General features: G+C 38.9%; 1 protein-coding gene and 1 long non-coding RNA gene across 2 annotated transcripts; both read right to left on the bottom strand.

Annotated features, from left to right (window-relative positions):
- Positions 1-1,434: 1,434 nt before the first annotated feature.
- Positions 1,435-5,921, bottom strand: LOC103712292. The gene is made up of 3 exons (XR_003386649.2): positions 5,507-5,921; positions 4,361-4,449; positions 1,435-4,186 (listed from the first exon to the last, which is right to left on the bottom strand). It is a non-coding gene; the product is annotated as an uncharacterized LOC103712292 (long non-coding RNA).
- A 733-nt stretch (positions 5,922-6,654) lies between these two features.
- On the bottom strand, positions 6,655-14,547 carry LOC103712312 (magnesium transporter MRS2-3-like). The gene is made up of 6 exons (XM_039115722.1): positions 13,945-14,547; positions 12,522-12,770; positions 11,321-11,449; positions 8,744-8,889; positions 8,373-8,610; positions 6,655-7,127 (listed from the first exon to the last, which is right to left on the bottom strand). The coding sequence occupies exons 1-6, from the start codon at positions 14,374-14,376 to the stop codon at positions 6,840-6,842; spliced, it is 1,482 nt and encodes a 493-aa protein (XP_038971650.1). The 5' UTR covers positions 14,377-14,547; the 3' UTR covers positions 6,655-6,839.
- Positions 14,548-15,432: the final 885 nt, after the last annotated feature.

The following is a 15,432-nucleotide window of genomic DNA, read 5'->3' as shown; positions in this document are numbered from 1 at the left end:
ACTTATCAAAGAAATTTCTAAATATTAATTAATTAAAACTAAGTTTTAGATGGGGAATGGCTTTCTGTATACATGTTTAAGTTATGACACGTATTTTGTTTATTGGAATTAAAACTAGTTGCAGAATAACTGGAACAATAACAATTTGAAATGCTTATAATGCCGCGGAGGTGTTGAACCGAGGCTGAAAACTCGAAGAAGGAAGGGTATATCGGCGCAACCGATTTTGACGAGGTAGAAAACCCACTATGGCACGTAAAATGTAAGGTGTTCGAATAGACATAAGATAATTGGAAGAGTAGGGGTGGATCACCCTCTTCTAAGGCCGAAAACACCACCTTGGCTAGCCGCTCCAATAATACACCTCTCACATGCTCACAAATCTTAGGAATCCACCAAAACGGAGGAGAGAGATAGAATAGAGACAAGGCAAGAACAATTTTCATAAGAGAATTCTCACTAATCAATAACTCTAAGTATCCCTAGCATGATTACAAGAGGAGCCCCATTGCAGGTATTTAGAAGTAGTACAAGAAGACTCTTTTCTTCAACCTTTCAATGTAAAATTACAAATCCTATTCTAACTCAAAGAACCCTAACTACTAACTTTCCTAATAACGCCAAAAGTTCTTTAAAAAAAAGTCCACAAAAATCAAAACTTTCTAGAATTAACTAACATCAAACTTTTCTAACAAGAGAGAACTTATGTTGGGTTTCGCAACCCGTGCGGCCGAAATCCACGACCCATGCAGCAGGGACCCGCGACTCGTGCGGTCAGGACATGCAACCCATGCAGTGGCACATTTGTCCTGGGCACTCCGGCATCATACTCTTCTAGTTGGAGAAGACTTACTTCCTGATCTTCAAATTAAGGTTCGCGTGGCAACGAATATTTTCTTCGCTCGATGAAGATGCTTTTTTATTGTAGAACGGATTTAAATCTTTCACTTTTTCATTGGAACGCTCGCTTTCATTATCAAAGAGCTCTTTGTCAAAGTAATGATCAAAACTTGAGAATGTTGGTGTTCATACTGCTCTTGTCGTTGTCAAAGCCACTGATTTTCTTTTTGAAGTTGTTGAAGCCGGCGGTGTAGTTCATCCAATTCAATGTCATGCACATCTCGTACACGTTCAACATGCTCTTCAACATTGCAACAATGAGGCGGCATCTTGAAGCTGTGCTTGATTCCAACTGACGCTAAGGAGGTGTTAAATTTGGGATGAAAACTTGAAACAGGAAAGGTATGTCAGCGCAACGGATTATAGCGAGGTAGAAACCCGCATGTACAATGCAAAGTGTTAGAATAGACGAACGGTAGTTGGAAGAGGACTAGGAGCGGATCACTCTCTTCTAAGCCAGAAAATACCATCTTGGCTGGCCATTCCAAAGATACACCTCTCACATGCTCGCTCACAAACTCCAGAAATCTAGTAAAAATGAGAGAATAGGAAGAAGCAAAGAACAATTTCCATATGAGAATTCACACTAATCAATAACTCAAGTATCTCTAGTATGATTACAAGAGGAGCCCCACTAGGGGTATTTATAAGTAGTATAAGGGAATTCTTTTTTTCAACCTTCCAATATAGAATTTCAAGCCCTATTTTAACTTGAAAAATTCTAACTACCAACTTTCCTAATAACATCAAAAATTCTCGTAAAGAAAGTATACAAAAATCAAAACTTCCTACAATTAACTAACATCAAACTTTTCTAACAAGATAAAACTCATGTTGGGTTCTGCGACCCATGCAGCAAGGACCCACCACCTGTGCGGTTAGGACCCACGACCCATGCAGCAGGGACCTACGACCTGTGCGATTAGGACCTACAACCCATGCGGCGGCACGTAGGTCTTAGGCGCTTCGGTGTCGGTTTAGCAATATTAAATAGATTAAAGGATTCTTGCTATAAAAGTCTTAGTGATGCATAGGCATGGCTAAGAGCATCTTCTATTTTCCAAGATAAATTTTGTAAAACTCCAATGTTGACGTCTATTTTATGGTACATAAGAGATGCATATTCGATGTGCTTTACAACTTTAAACTTTCATTCTTCAATCATAAAAAATGCATTCTGCAACCAATACAAGGACTGCAAGCATGCATCCCTACACTCTGAAGTATGTTTGTAAATAGTGCACTGTCTGTAACACTTGGACATAAATTCCATGGTTTCAGAGCCTAGGATTCCAATTTTGGACCTTTGGAAAAACTTCTACATTTTTTGTGATCAGGAGACCCTTTTCCAATTTTTACAGTTAGAACAAATCATCACTGAATATATGAACATTTTCTGGGTGTTAAAGCATCACTAGAATCTGGCACCTTGCGACTATCAACAACTCCTCAACTTTGGACGAACAAATGATTCTGTTACAGCTTTCCATTTATAGCTAGAATTTGTAAAATCATTCGTATACAGATATGACCAACTTGTGTGCCCCATAAAAGTGTGTAAACAGATATGACCAACTTGTGTGCCCCATAAAAGTGTGTAAACAGGTCCTTCCTCTCCATAGCTTAAGAGTTGTGTCATTCGAACCTAGATAGCATATACAAATCGGTCATATTATGCACCTTCTTAACAAGAATATATATATACACAACTACAACTACTTATACATAGACATACATGCAGACTATGTTAAGTGCTCAATATGTTGATTCAAGCCATAATTAAGTTCTTTGGGAGCTTTATAATTAAATTGAGGCATTTTCTAAATGTGTAGGTGGGCTTAACTTGTTTTAACTTTTTTTTACAATTTCACTTTTACACTCACTGCAGCTTATTGTGTGTTGCAAAAGTTTGCAAAAGCTTAACCTCCACAAGAAAGGTTGTATACCACCAATGTCATTAGTAGAAAGCTGTTGGATACAATTTAACAGCACAGATTACCAATAAGTGAAGGTACCTGCATTCTTCTACTTTATAGAGATAAAAGTGGCGCAGACGTTTTAACACCATACTATTAAATACACTAGCATAATTCTTCTAGATATGTATAAACAGAATTATGAAAATCTACAATGCTGCAAGACCTAATCCTGATTCGGAAAATAACCTAAAATTAACTAAGATACTCAATCTCTCCAATCCAAGACTTCGCGCACTAAGGGCATCTCTATAGCTTTGTTTTTACCTCCTTTGTCAAGTGCCACTATCACTGGAAATAAGCAAAAATTAGATTGCTTCTACCAATTTTTCATCCAATGGTAAAGCTTGGAACTCAAATGAAAATTAGAGGGCAACTTTTAATGATTTGAGGGGTCAGATGGTCAGCCTCATCTTTCATTACATGGACCAATCCATGCTCGCCACCACTCCCTCCCCCCCTCATCTTTCTTCCAACTACCAAGCAATTTCACAAGGCTCTCAAGTTTATTTTGTTTGGTTTTTTAAAGTAACTCACCACTGACAAAATGGTTCTCTCCATGCAAGTGTAGAAAGTCCTTGCAGTAACTGCTCCCAAACAATCATTTGGAACTTCAATTGGGATCGTCCAGAGCTTTTTTGTATCCTTATTGATCTAAACATTTAGTAAAAGCTTTCATTCCACAAATATAATTGTTGTTCATGGTAGTAATCTCCATTTTTTAACTATAATTCTCCATTATAGAAATGTTATGAACTATGAAGTTTTCAAACCTCATCATTAAACTTCACCTGAAAATTATGAATCACAATGATGATTTGAATGAAGGAGTTTTAAGAAATCTATGGCATACATGCCTCACAAATTGCTCACACAATAGTTTCATCAAGTAATTTTGCTTAAGTGGCTCTTTGTCATGGTAATTCTCCCAACTTAAACCAAAAAATTCGAAGTTGAATCATCATCAAGAACATTTATAGCACCATGTCATTCAAGCACATCAAATCATTAACCACAAAACTGAGCTGCCTAAAATTGTAAGGTTGCATCATCTGATGCCTAATATTAAAAGCAATTTCAGCTTTCAATTAGAGAGTTGCAAGAATTATTAGGCAAGATATGATGTCCATTTGATCCATTATGTAAGTTTACTAAGCTTTCTTTACCATAAAAGAATGAGATGCACGTAAAGAAACAATGTTCCAATGCCATATCTTCTAAGTTCGTTGGGTTGAGAAATTTGCCAATTTGCAAAGACATCACATACAAATCTACAAACTTCAGCAGCACTAGAAACCAGTAGTGAATTTCTGCATAAAATCCAAAGTAAAATTTTCAAATTCAAAGGGTCAATTGTCTATCTGAACTTCATGATTAGAAGGCTAGAGAATTCTAGGCTAATTAAACTATGCAAAAAACCACAAAGAACGATTTCTTCCAAATTTTCCATATCACTTAAAAAAAAATAGCAGTAACAAGCTCACCACTGGGTAAGCGTCATAACTGCTTGAACAGCAACCCCATGAGCCTCCAAAACTCAATAGCATGACCTTACCACCACCATTGTATTGCACTACAAAACAGAGCTCGGTATATGATAGTACAGCAGCAAGAATATTTCAAAAAGGACTTATGAATAGAAGAAAAGACTGAATAATTTACTGAAATATACCAAAATTTTTTTAAAAATCAATATTTTGGAGTGGTTTCAGCATGTATTTTATTTCAAGATCATGTAAATTTATATTGCAGCAGGAGTTGAAGTACAGGCACATGCATTTGCACCTCGAAATGCATTACTTATTTCAAAAAACTCAGTGAACACACAAAGCACAGAAAAAGATATCCATAAAGATAGAATAAACTGAACCAAACATGACAAGTCGCACCAGAGATAGAAATATGATAAAAAAAGATAGGGAATCACTATGATCTCCGGCAGTTAGATACATAGAAGCTGACTTTAACTGATAACATCTTAAAGAATCACCGGAACATTGTTACCAGTCAATAGATGACCACATAATGTCCCTATTTTCATCAACGGCGAGACCAGCGACCTAATACGGATGTGCCTTCATCATCTCCGCAACCTCTCTCTTGCTCAAGTCACCCAACAACATGAGGGCGTCGAACCCTCCAGACACAATCCCACCCTCAGGGAAACGGTCCCTTGGAGGAATCCAAGCCATAGGTCCCAGAAAGCTGGAGTCCCCAGCAAGAGTCTTCCAAAGAACGTATCGGTGCTTCTTGTCCGGGTCCGGGGTCCAGAACCTAACCATCTTGTCCCTGGAGAACGTCGTGAATCCAGAATCGCTACGGATACAGATGCCCCGAACCAGATCACGAAAATTCAGAAAAATCAAACCAAGAATCTTGGAGTTTCGGTACCATACAGATGCGACGAATTTGATCACGAAAAATCAGAAGAATCAAACCAAGAATCTTGGAGTTAGGATGCCTAGGGTTTTCACTAAAACCCCTATAAATTCCGATCTTGCACAGAATTTGGGCGATCTACGAGATGATTTCAAGAAAATCTTAGAAACGAGAAGATCGAAGCGGAGAAATTCGAACGTAAACGAGAGAAGAGGACGAAACGGAGGCAGAGAGAAGAGAAGATCGCTTACGTCGTCTTCGTGGGCTCGGCGCTCGCAGCTGAGGCTGTACTCGGCGGTCTCGAGCGCCACTGGTGATCGCAGGAGAGGTTTAAGGAAACCTCAGAGGAAGAGCGGGAAGTCGGAGAGAGGTCGGTGGAGAAAGCGGAGTTGGGCACTCGGGCGTCGTTTCACAGCGCGTGGCTTTTATAGGTGTTGCTCGCGAATCACTAGTCCTGTGCGTCCTATATACCGGAAAATTGATGTGAGGCTTTTGAATTTGGTACCCAATGGAATGCAGTCCCGCCGGACGTTGATCGACGCAAACATCATCACCGTCCATTTCTAACGAATAACCCATCTATCTAACCAAATCCAACTAAATGACATGAAATATACTTATACCATAAATTGCCCCAAATAATTTCATGCTAACACTAGAGGAAACAAGGTAAAGCAGGAGAAAGAGTTTTTTCATGAATCCTAGATGAGTCTAAAAAAGGTATAAAAGGATATTTTCTACCTCTGGTTATCTTAACCGCAGAAGATACATTATTGTGCCCGTGGGTTGTTTATAATTTGCCATTGCATGATCCTAGATGAGTCGTTGATTGCCTGTTTGAAATTCTATGAAATGCCCTCAAGCCGAGGAATGATCAAATGCAGAAAAGTGCCATTGCATTATAGTAAATATGCAATGATACCAGGAGCTCAGGTTGATTGCGCTAGAAGGACAACGCATCTTCGATGAGTCCATCCTAGTGGCAGAGCTGCGCGCAGCATGAGAGGATCTCGTATATGCTAGTGTACACTTGAGGGCTCAGTGGATATTCTTGGAGGGTGATCCTGTCACAGTGATTGAATGGATCAGGTGCGGGCGTGCCAGGCCAAATTTACATCCACTAGTCAGGGATGTCTGCCATCTTCCGGACAATCTTGATTCTTTCTGAGTTGACGGCGGACTGAGTCGCCTCCTCCGCAGCTCATCACTCCGGAGCCTTCATATGGGATGGCACTGGCCCCATCCCGCAGGACCTCAATCGTATTTTGTATTCCGATTCCTCGCGGCGCACTCACATCCATGTGTAAGTGAGACGCCGATTTACCAAAAAAAAAAAAAAAGCAATGATACATAGACAAAGAGACTTCGCAAAATATAAAATGGATAAAAAAACAAAAAAAAACCTGATCTTCCTTGTAAGATCAGTTGAAAGGCAATAAGATTTTCATACAACAACAACTGGAGTTTTATTTGTTACAGACAACAAAAACAATAAGGAGAGAATCAAACATAATGAACCACTCATAACCACCAAGTATTGTCCCAACTACAAGGAGCCATATAAATAAAGATGGCCGAAAGGTATTACTCAAGCAAACGTCTACGCTTACACCATGCAATGGCAATTACATACAGAAATATACTTCCCGTGGCTCCACCACCCACAGTCCACAAGAACTCATTCATACCAGATTTCTTCTCATCAAACAAATCAACTTGGATGTTCATGCCAAATATACCAGCTAGTACAACGAAGGCGCTGACCACCAAGGTTGCAGTGGTTAGCATGACCCCCATTTGTAATAGATGATTCTGCTTATCATCCAGCATGATGTTGATGTAATCCTCGGTATCATCGACATACTCCCTCAGCTTCATGGACCAACATCAAAGTAGACAACAATGAGAACTCATCATATTGATGTTACTTGGTACAAGCTATGTACACAATACACATGCAAAAGCATTTACCAAATAATCCACACTTTAAAAACATTGTAAATGAAAAAGTTATGGGAGCCATCGATTTGCTTCCAAACAGCAGCAGACAACTGAAATGAACTTGCTAGATCTGAGGTGAGTAAATATATGCTTCCGATGAGAGTGCAGGAGCGCTACCTATCAATTTTAATTAATTTACTTCTAGTAGGAAAGTACACCGACCGGCTATCTCTATATTCAGCCAGTGCTATTCAAGTTAGTAGTTTGCGAGTAATTTAAACATTAAGTTGCTTCAATTTTCTTTGTAAAATATATGGATGGATCAGCTGATAGGAAACTTATGACTTGACCAAGTCAGTAATCAGACAGTTCGCACGGTGTCCTTGAGATTTTTCTTTCCTTTGTTCCCCTTTCAATCAGCTGGTCTGCTATTCTATATAGCAAGAGGGAACCAGTGAAAGACAACTGATAACCATAGCATAAATATGGCTACCACCAAATTAGTGAACAATTTTAAGTCAACAGAACATAAGATGCAATAGAAATTACAACCATTGTTGCTGCAACATGGTTAAATATTAACAATTCATGCTAAAATCTACAATAAACATTACCAAATTAAATGCATAGAGAAACTATTGAAACAAGTTATATCAAATGCAATTTTTGGGAACTTTTAAACATCAAGACCCAAAGTCCTCCAGGTAGATTGTCTGTATACCAAGTCTAATTTCTAACAGAAATATAATCATCAAGCAAGATACATCTCCATTGTAGTTATGGATAGTGAAAACTGGTTATTAATTTATTTCATGATATGCCTCTCCAACATCAATATCCAAGAAGAATGAGAAAGGCAGAATCTTGAGAGTATAGTGGATATTTCTCAAATGCTTAAACCCATGGCAGCAGCAAAACTTATGGATAAGATTTTGGCTTCAGTCTGGAACATCTAATAAAGGAATGTATTCAATTCCAAATAATGTAGGCAACATTATGAAATAAACAAATTGCTTTCTTTATAAGAAAACATATAAAATTTTGAACTCTATTTGGTTCTGTAATTTCTCTTTTGCCTATTATTTGTGCTTTCGAGATGAAGACAATTTAGCATAACGAACACTTACTTTTCTTCCTCTTCATTTTTAACTTTTTCCAAGTTCAGAGGCTACATACCGTAGATAGTTTGTTCAATGTACTGTCAATTTGTACGAAGTATGCTTCCAAAAGCATTTCAAGCTCTTCTACGTCAAGATGTTTGACACCGCTTCTTGTGCTGCAAGTATGGTTTCCGTGGCCATCCCCATAGATAATACTGGGCCCAGACAGTGAGCGGTCATGGTCAACATTCTGAGAGTCATCTTCATGATTATTGTCAACATCATTCTCCTCTGACAAACTCTCAGCATGCAGCCTTCAAAACAAATAATATTTTCCACAAAGTAACTCAAACAGTAAAATGAAGCATTTCAGCGACTCACTGGACAAGCACAAGCCAGAGACAACACAACTCAGAGAAAACATTTTTAAAGCAACTGTTCAGGTACCTGTCATAATACATGCCATCACCATGATTATATACAGAAGAATGAGAAGAACCATCAGAGAGATTTTGCTGCATCAACTTGTCAGTCAAATACATTTCAGCCATATCATCATCATCATCCAAGAGGTGTTCAAGTTCATCTCTGACCTACCATATATTGAACAGACAATTAATTTAACAAGCAAATCTGGATGACACAACAAGGAGGTATTGCTAAGTTATGTTTATATCCAAACCAAATCAATATAGAGAACATATTGTCCACCAGTTGGACTAGCTTAACTTTCCACGGAATGCCCCTTTTTCTTTAACACCAAAGTATTACATTTATTTGATTGCAGTCTGTGGTGCAGCTCTTCATGTTTTGTCAAAGCATAATTCATCAGGTTTTTGAGCAAGTGCTATAACAATACACCTATTCTAGAGCACTATTGGAATGCGAACATAATGAGAATATCCATTAGGATGAATAAGCTCCGATAAATAGAGATATTAATTTTTGCCATGAAAGGTGAAATGAACTTGTGCACTCCAAATCCGCATTGATGTGTTGATCTAATAAGGTTAACAATACAGAAAATAAACTCATAAATAAGTGCTGAGAGTTTTCCTTACCTAGAGAATTACATCTAGGGCCCATTTAGATGGTTCAACACAATCCATTTTAATGCAGAAGAATAATAGAACCAAGTATACTAAACCATCAAACCCACTTTTGTACTAAAAGGAACTATATGGTTTTGCAATAGTGATACTACAGGCCATTTGACTAGAATCTAAGAAAAGAATCTAAACAGAATTTAATTTCCATCCTTTATCAGCAGCAGACACCATCTTTCTTAACCTTCCAGACATTCACTATACTTCGTACTCCCTCTTCCACCCTAACAGAGAGCCGCTCACCATCAATATTTCTCAGATCGCCCATAACCATGATCTCAGTTTTTGTCTAGCTACATCACCACAAGAAACTCTCTTTTGCTTGTATCCTTGATCAGCTACCTCAACCTCAAAGTCTTCATCCCAGCTTAATTTTAGTAAAAACCCAGATTAGAATCCATCTTCTTTCCCTTCCAATCATCCTGCACCATATAGGGTCCACCAACATTGACCGATAACATTATATATATCTGCAGAATTCAAAGTATATGCTTCTTCATAACTAAAAGAAATTTGCTTCACTAACAATTTTTAATGGCGAGACATCCATGTTTTCAAATTCGATGTTCCAGAGTCATTCACTTAACCAGCTACAATTAATTATATACTTCTGATAAAGAAGAGCTGTGCTGGTTCAACTGTAAATGTGTCTAAAACTAGGGAGATTATCTCAAGACAATGGCAGGAAATACTGCAATTAGGAGATCAATCATAATGGAGGGGATCAATCTCACTCCTCTTCCATCTATATCTCTCGTGTTCCTGACAAGCACTCAGCAACCAACACGCTGCTCTTTCTCCCACCCCCAAAATGCTTCCGGCTACTTTCCCTTCCCTTCTTATTTCTTCTCCTAAGACCCAAATGCCCTCAAGCTTAATCTGCTTGATTCCCCTTCAATCTCCAGTCTAGCTCTAACCCCTCACCAGTAGAACTTCCTCATCTTATCAAAGATGTGCTTTTCCACTTTGTGACATTCAACGGCTCTCGCCAATTTAGTCAAGATATAGATATGGATTCATGACTTACAAGGACTGTCGTTACATTCCTTAGACTACTTGAAGGGTTAACCATTGATCGGAAGCTAGTGGCAGGAGCTGGTGTGAGGGGATTGCCTTCTCATACAACCTCTCTCTCTCTCTCTCTCTCTGTGTCTATCTATCTATCTATCTATCTATCTTTCTGTGTGTGCGCGCGTGCATGTGTCTGTGTGGATGGGTGCTTGGCTCTTGTGCTCCCTTGTCCAACCGCATCACTTCCCCATTTTGCTACCTTCTGCACAATATGAAACACTTCCCCATTCACGAGATAAAATATTAAGCTACTATATTATCCCTCACGACTTGGACAGATCAGATTATAAGATTCCTTTTTTCACCAAAGCAAAATTCAAACTAAAATTAGATATCACCATATCCTGCTTTCTCTAGCTCACATGCAACTGGCAAAGTCCTTTCTAAACTCAGAATAGCTAAATTCAGTCATTCCAGCAAGAAATAAATGAACACAAAAGAGCAAACGGTCTCGTCAGAAATGAATTCTGAGTGCGCGTTTGAACATAAATACGTGCATGACATTTTTAGGCTTGTCAAATGTGCACCTGACTCAAATATATCACGGTCCCTTATATCAATGTCGGTTATGCAGGGTTCACATCTTCAAGACTTCTTATCGATAAGAATGAAAAGTTACTCAATTATTATTGTCCTGTTATCTGTTAAATATGATTTGTAGACAATATGTGGTTTTCATTTCCAATGAAAATTTGCATACTGTCCAAAAATGACACATGGCGCAAATTTATTGCAAGTAGAAGCAAAAGACTTGATGGACAACATAACATTAAAGTTAGCGCTTCCCATATCTCCATACTCTGAGATTTCATATGCTTTATATAATCATAAAAAAAAAATTACAGACCTTTTGAACACGTCCTGTTATTGTAACCAATCGGCTTTTGATCTGACGGACACGTTCCAAGTTAAGGGTGCTTATCTTTGAAGTCAGCTTATCCAAGGCTGGATGTGCTTCTTTCTCCAGCGTTGTTGCCTTATTAAGAAAATAAAAGAACAAAAATAAGCTGGAAGAAAACTATTGAATGACAAATCATTGTGATGTCACCAGAAATGCTGAAGATAAAAGGAAAGGAGAAAATGTAAGGTATATGTTAATACACAACAAACATTGAGGTCTACAGACAATCAACAAGACCAGGATGAAGCACAATTTCTGTTTTTTTTTTTTTTTTGCACTATTTCAATTCAAGTAAGCAGCAAAAAATTCATGATTCCATCTACTGCAGAAAGCAATACAACATAATGATTTCTACAGCTTACATCTATCTTTGTTGATTGGGTGCGCTACTTAATTTGGCTTGCAAAGATAGAGATTGGATTGTCTTAGCCACTGAAGTCATGAAGAATTTATATCCCTTGAAATGTGTCAAAAAAATGAGAAATATTCTTCTATAAAGAATCAAGAGCAAAAATGGATATAACCAAGATTTGCTGTGCCGGAACCGAAGCCCATACCAGTCAAGAGGAGGCACAGTTCAGTAAGCCCCTGTGTCGTTTTGTGCCAGGCCCGTACAGATATAATAAAGAGGGCGAGGGAGAGGAAGAGAGAGAACGGGAGAGAGAAAAAGAATAAGAGAGAAGGGCAGAGGGATAAGGAAGGAGGGAGGGAGAGAGAACGGGCTCCGGAGGGGTGCTGAAGGGCGCCGGAGGGCCGGAGCAGGGGCTCTACTCTCTGGACTTCTTTTTTTTATTTTAAAAATTTTAAGTTAAGTCGGCAAATCCCTCCGGCGGCCCTCCCTCCCTCTCCTTCTCCCTTCCTCTCCCCTCTCTCTCTTTCTTTTCCTCTCTTTTCTTCTCCCCTTCCCCCTCCTAGTGGTTTCTTGTTTTGAATGCTAGAACCATTCCGGTCCGCCGCTGGCATAGCTTAGTGGTACACTCCGAACTAGGCGGTTCGGAACAGTTCTACATACCTTAGATATAATAGTACTGTACAAAAGACAAAGTAACTAAGCAAGTAATCAGCAGGAGTAGTCGACGACTATGATAATGAACACAATGACTGCAAAAAGATAAAAAATAATAATTTCTCAAGGTAGGTTTCTGACCTCATTCTCTAAGCAACTGCAAGCAGCCTCTAGACAAGCTTCCAGTGCAATGAATTCAAATGGAAGAACTCTCGGCCCGTTACTGGAAATTTCCTCCCTCTTTCCTTTCTCCTCTGCCTCTGGCTCTGCATGAAGAGATCCAGGATACTCAAGATCTTCAGAACCCTGAGGAGGGCTTGCAGTTCTTGACTTTGGCTCCCCAAAATCATATACATTAGTCCAATCCTCACTGCTGCCAACACCTCTTTCCTTTAAACATACAATGATTTTGACAAAAATAACAATGAGAAACTAACAACAAACACAAGGAATAAAAGACGATATACAAGAAAACAAAGCTTATAGCTTCACAAAGAACAAATGCCATTATTTGCAGTTACGAAAGCTACTATAAGGACAGCTTAGTTCTGAGTTCAGTTACCCAAACCTCTTTAGAAAGGCCATTCTGTTGGCACAATTAGGAAAAAATAGGTAAAATACCCAAAAGTCTATAATCATTGGTATGCAAAGATTGGTTGTTGTATTTAAAGAATCACATGATGTTAAAGAAAGTATTCTCACCTTTGCTTGCAAATGCTCGAGCAAAACTATCTAAAGGATACAACAAACTGTATGCATTTCACAATTTGTGAACTCACAAAAAATCATGTAAGAATAGTAGGCACTAAACAAAAACCCCCACGAACACTTGATCCTGTTGAATTCTCCTTCCTCTCCACTTCTGGATTCATGCGTTGCCAGATGAGACCATGTAGTGGACAATTAAAAGGCATTACCATGTCCATTCAATCACACTGCTTCATTCAAAGATTGCAGTACAAAAATTTGGTTACTCCAATTACTCATACATCACATCTATTAGATCCATCGTCCATTCAATCCCACCCTCCAGTCTTTAAGACAGATTCCTTCAATCTCAGATAATTCAACATGCATCATCTGGATTTTTTTTTTTTTTTTTTTTTTTTTGGTGCTCTATGAGAGGTATACCGCTTCACATTTCCTTAAAGCAATGAAATGTGATTAATAGATCAATCATTCATTTGAGATTGTCTAGCGTCCTATATTTTTTAGAGAAAATATCTTATTCTCACAGAATAAAGTTTCTAGTTGCAAATTATCTGACAGAGTCATCATACATATGTCAAAGAGAAATCCTCATAAATACCATGAACATATATCGAAAACAGTTAAGCAAAACCTAGAATTGGTTAAATAGTAGTAGTAGAAGAAGAAGCAAATGCATTCAGAAAGAAATCACAACTGGAGCATGAAAGATGACCTTTTCTATTAAAAAAAACTGAGAGTATCAGCAAATTAAATATGTGCAGTATACTCCATTGGCATTAAAGGTTAGAAGAAAGTGAAATATATATATATATATATATATATATATATATATAGAGAGAGAGAGAGAGAGGACCTGGTGGTTATCGTCGGCGGGATGGAGGTGGCGGTGGTGGAGGAGGAGGCGGTGCTGGAGTTCCTGGACGAAAGGGGCGACGGAGGGGTCGCGGTAGTTGAGGAGGAGCACCTCGTGGGCGGTAATGATGGCCTTGATGTGCTCCAGGTTGACGACGATGGCCCGCTCCCGCCCCAACACCGTTGACGGGTACGACAGCTGCGGGTCCAGGATCCGCAGGTCCCTGGCCGGCAGCCCCGTCCGCCGCATCACCGAGTGCCGCCCAGCCTCCACCACCCGCGCGTCCCCGGCAGCGTCCACCGTCAGCCAAGACCGAACCCCGGCCGCCGACGCCTTCTTCCTTCCCGGCCGGGTCCACGCCGGCTCCGGCTCTTCCTCCCCGGCCGGCCCGGCCTTCCAGGTTGGCCGAAGGGCCGCTCCTCCGATTCTCATCTCTTTGAGACGATCTCTTTCTTTGTTGGTTGGTGGGAGTGATAGTTTTAGCACTAGCGGTTGTAGTAAATTAATGGCTACTGGTGGTGGTGTCTCAGCTTCTCTGCCGCTCGCACTATGCGTGGTGTGGAGCGGAGTGCGGTGGCATTATCAGCAAAAAAAAGTGACCTCATCAGGTTTGGGCACCGGACAGGTGCTTGCCGCCAGACTATTACTGGCAACTGCTTTCTGAAAATATCTTAAGTAACAGTCAGGAGAATATATATATATATATATATATATATATATATATATATATATATATATATATATATATATATATATATATATATAAAAGAAAGAATTCATATTTATCCTTTAAAAAAATATCAATAACATTAAACCCTGCAAAAAAAATCCTAATGCATGTTTAGGGGTGAGGAACCTCGCAATTTGATATCAAGCTATCATGTAAGCTTCAGATTTTTGGCAATGCTGTTTTTGGTTTTTCTAAATTATTTGCAAGAAATTAGGTTGAGTTATGAAATTTTAGGTCAATTTATGTTGAGACAACTTGGTACTATAATGATGAGGCTAAGTCTCTCCTATGCATCCCTCAAAGAATTTCTAGTGAAAATGTAATAAGACGACTCATTACAATGACGCATTTGTATAGCAATATATGCTAGCTACGTGGTGATCATTATCATCATGCACTCGTATCATATTGCCATCCTGCACATTCTGTTTTAGTTTGTTAGCATGGTGCATCACCGATGTGGTGGGTATGGTGCGCGATATAATTTTCTATTAAGTGCTCCTTTTCGAAGAATAGTTTGCTTTGATTTTGTAGTTATATTAAATTCTGCACAATTTTGTGGGCGACATATTTTTTCTATTTAGTGCTCCTTTTCGAAGAATAGTTTGCTTTGGTTTTGTAGTTATATTAAATTCTGCACAATTTTGTGGGCGACATAATTTTTCTATTTAGTGCCCCTTTTCGAAGAATAGTTTGCTTTGATTTTGTAGTTATATTAAATTCTGCACAATTTTGTGGGCGACATAATTTTTCTATTT

This window comes from Phoenix dactylifera, unplaced genomic scaffold, assembly GCF_009389715.1.
Source record: "Phoenix dactylifera cultivar Barhee BC4 unplaced genomic scaffold, palm_55x_up_171113_PBpolish2nd_filt_p 000007F, whole genome shotgun sequence".
Classification (NCBI taxonomy): Eukaryota; Viridiplantae; Streptophyta; class Magnoliopsida; order Arecales; family Arecaceae; genus Phoenix; species Phoenix dactylifera.
Note: the sequence above shows the minus strand (reverse complement) of the source record. Positions and strands in the feature narration are given on the sequence as shown.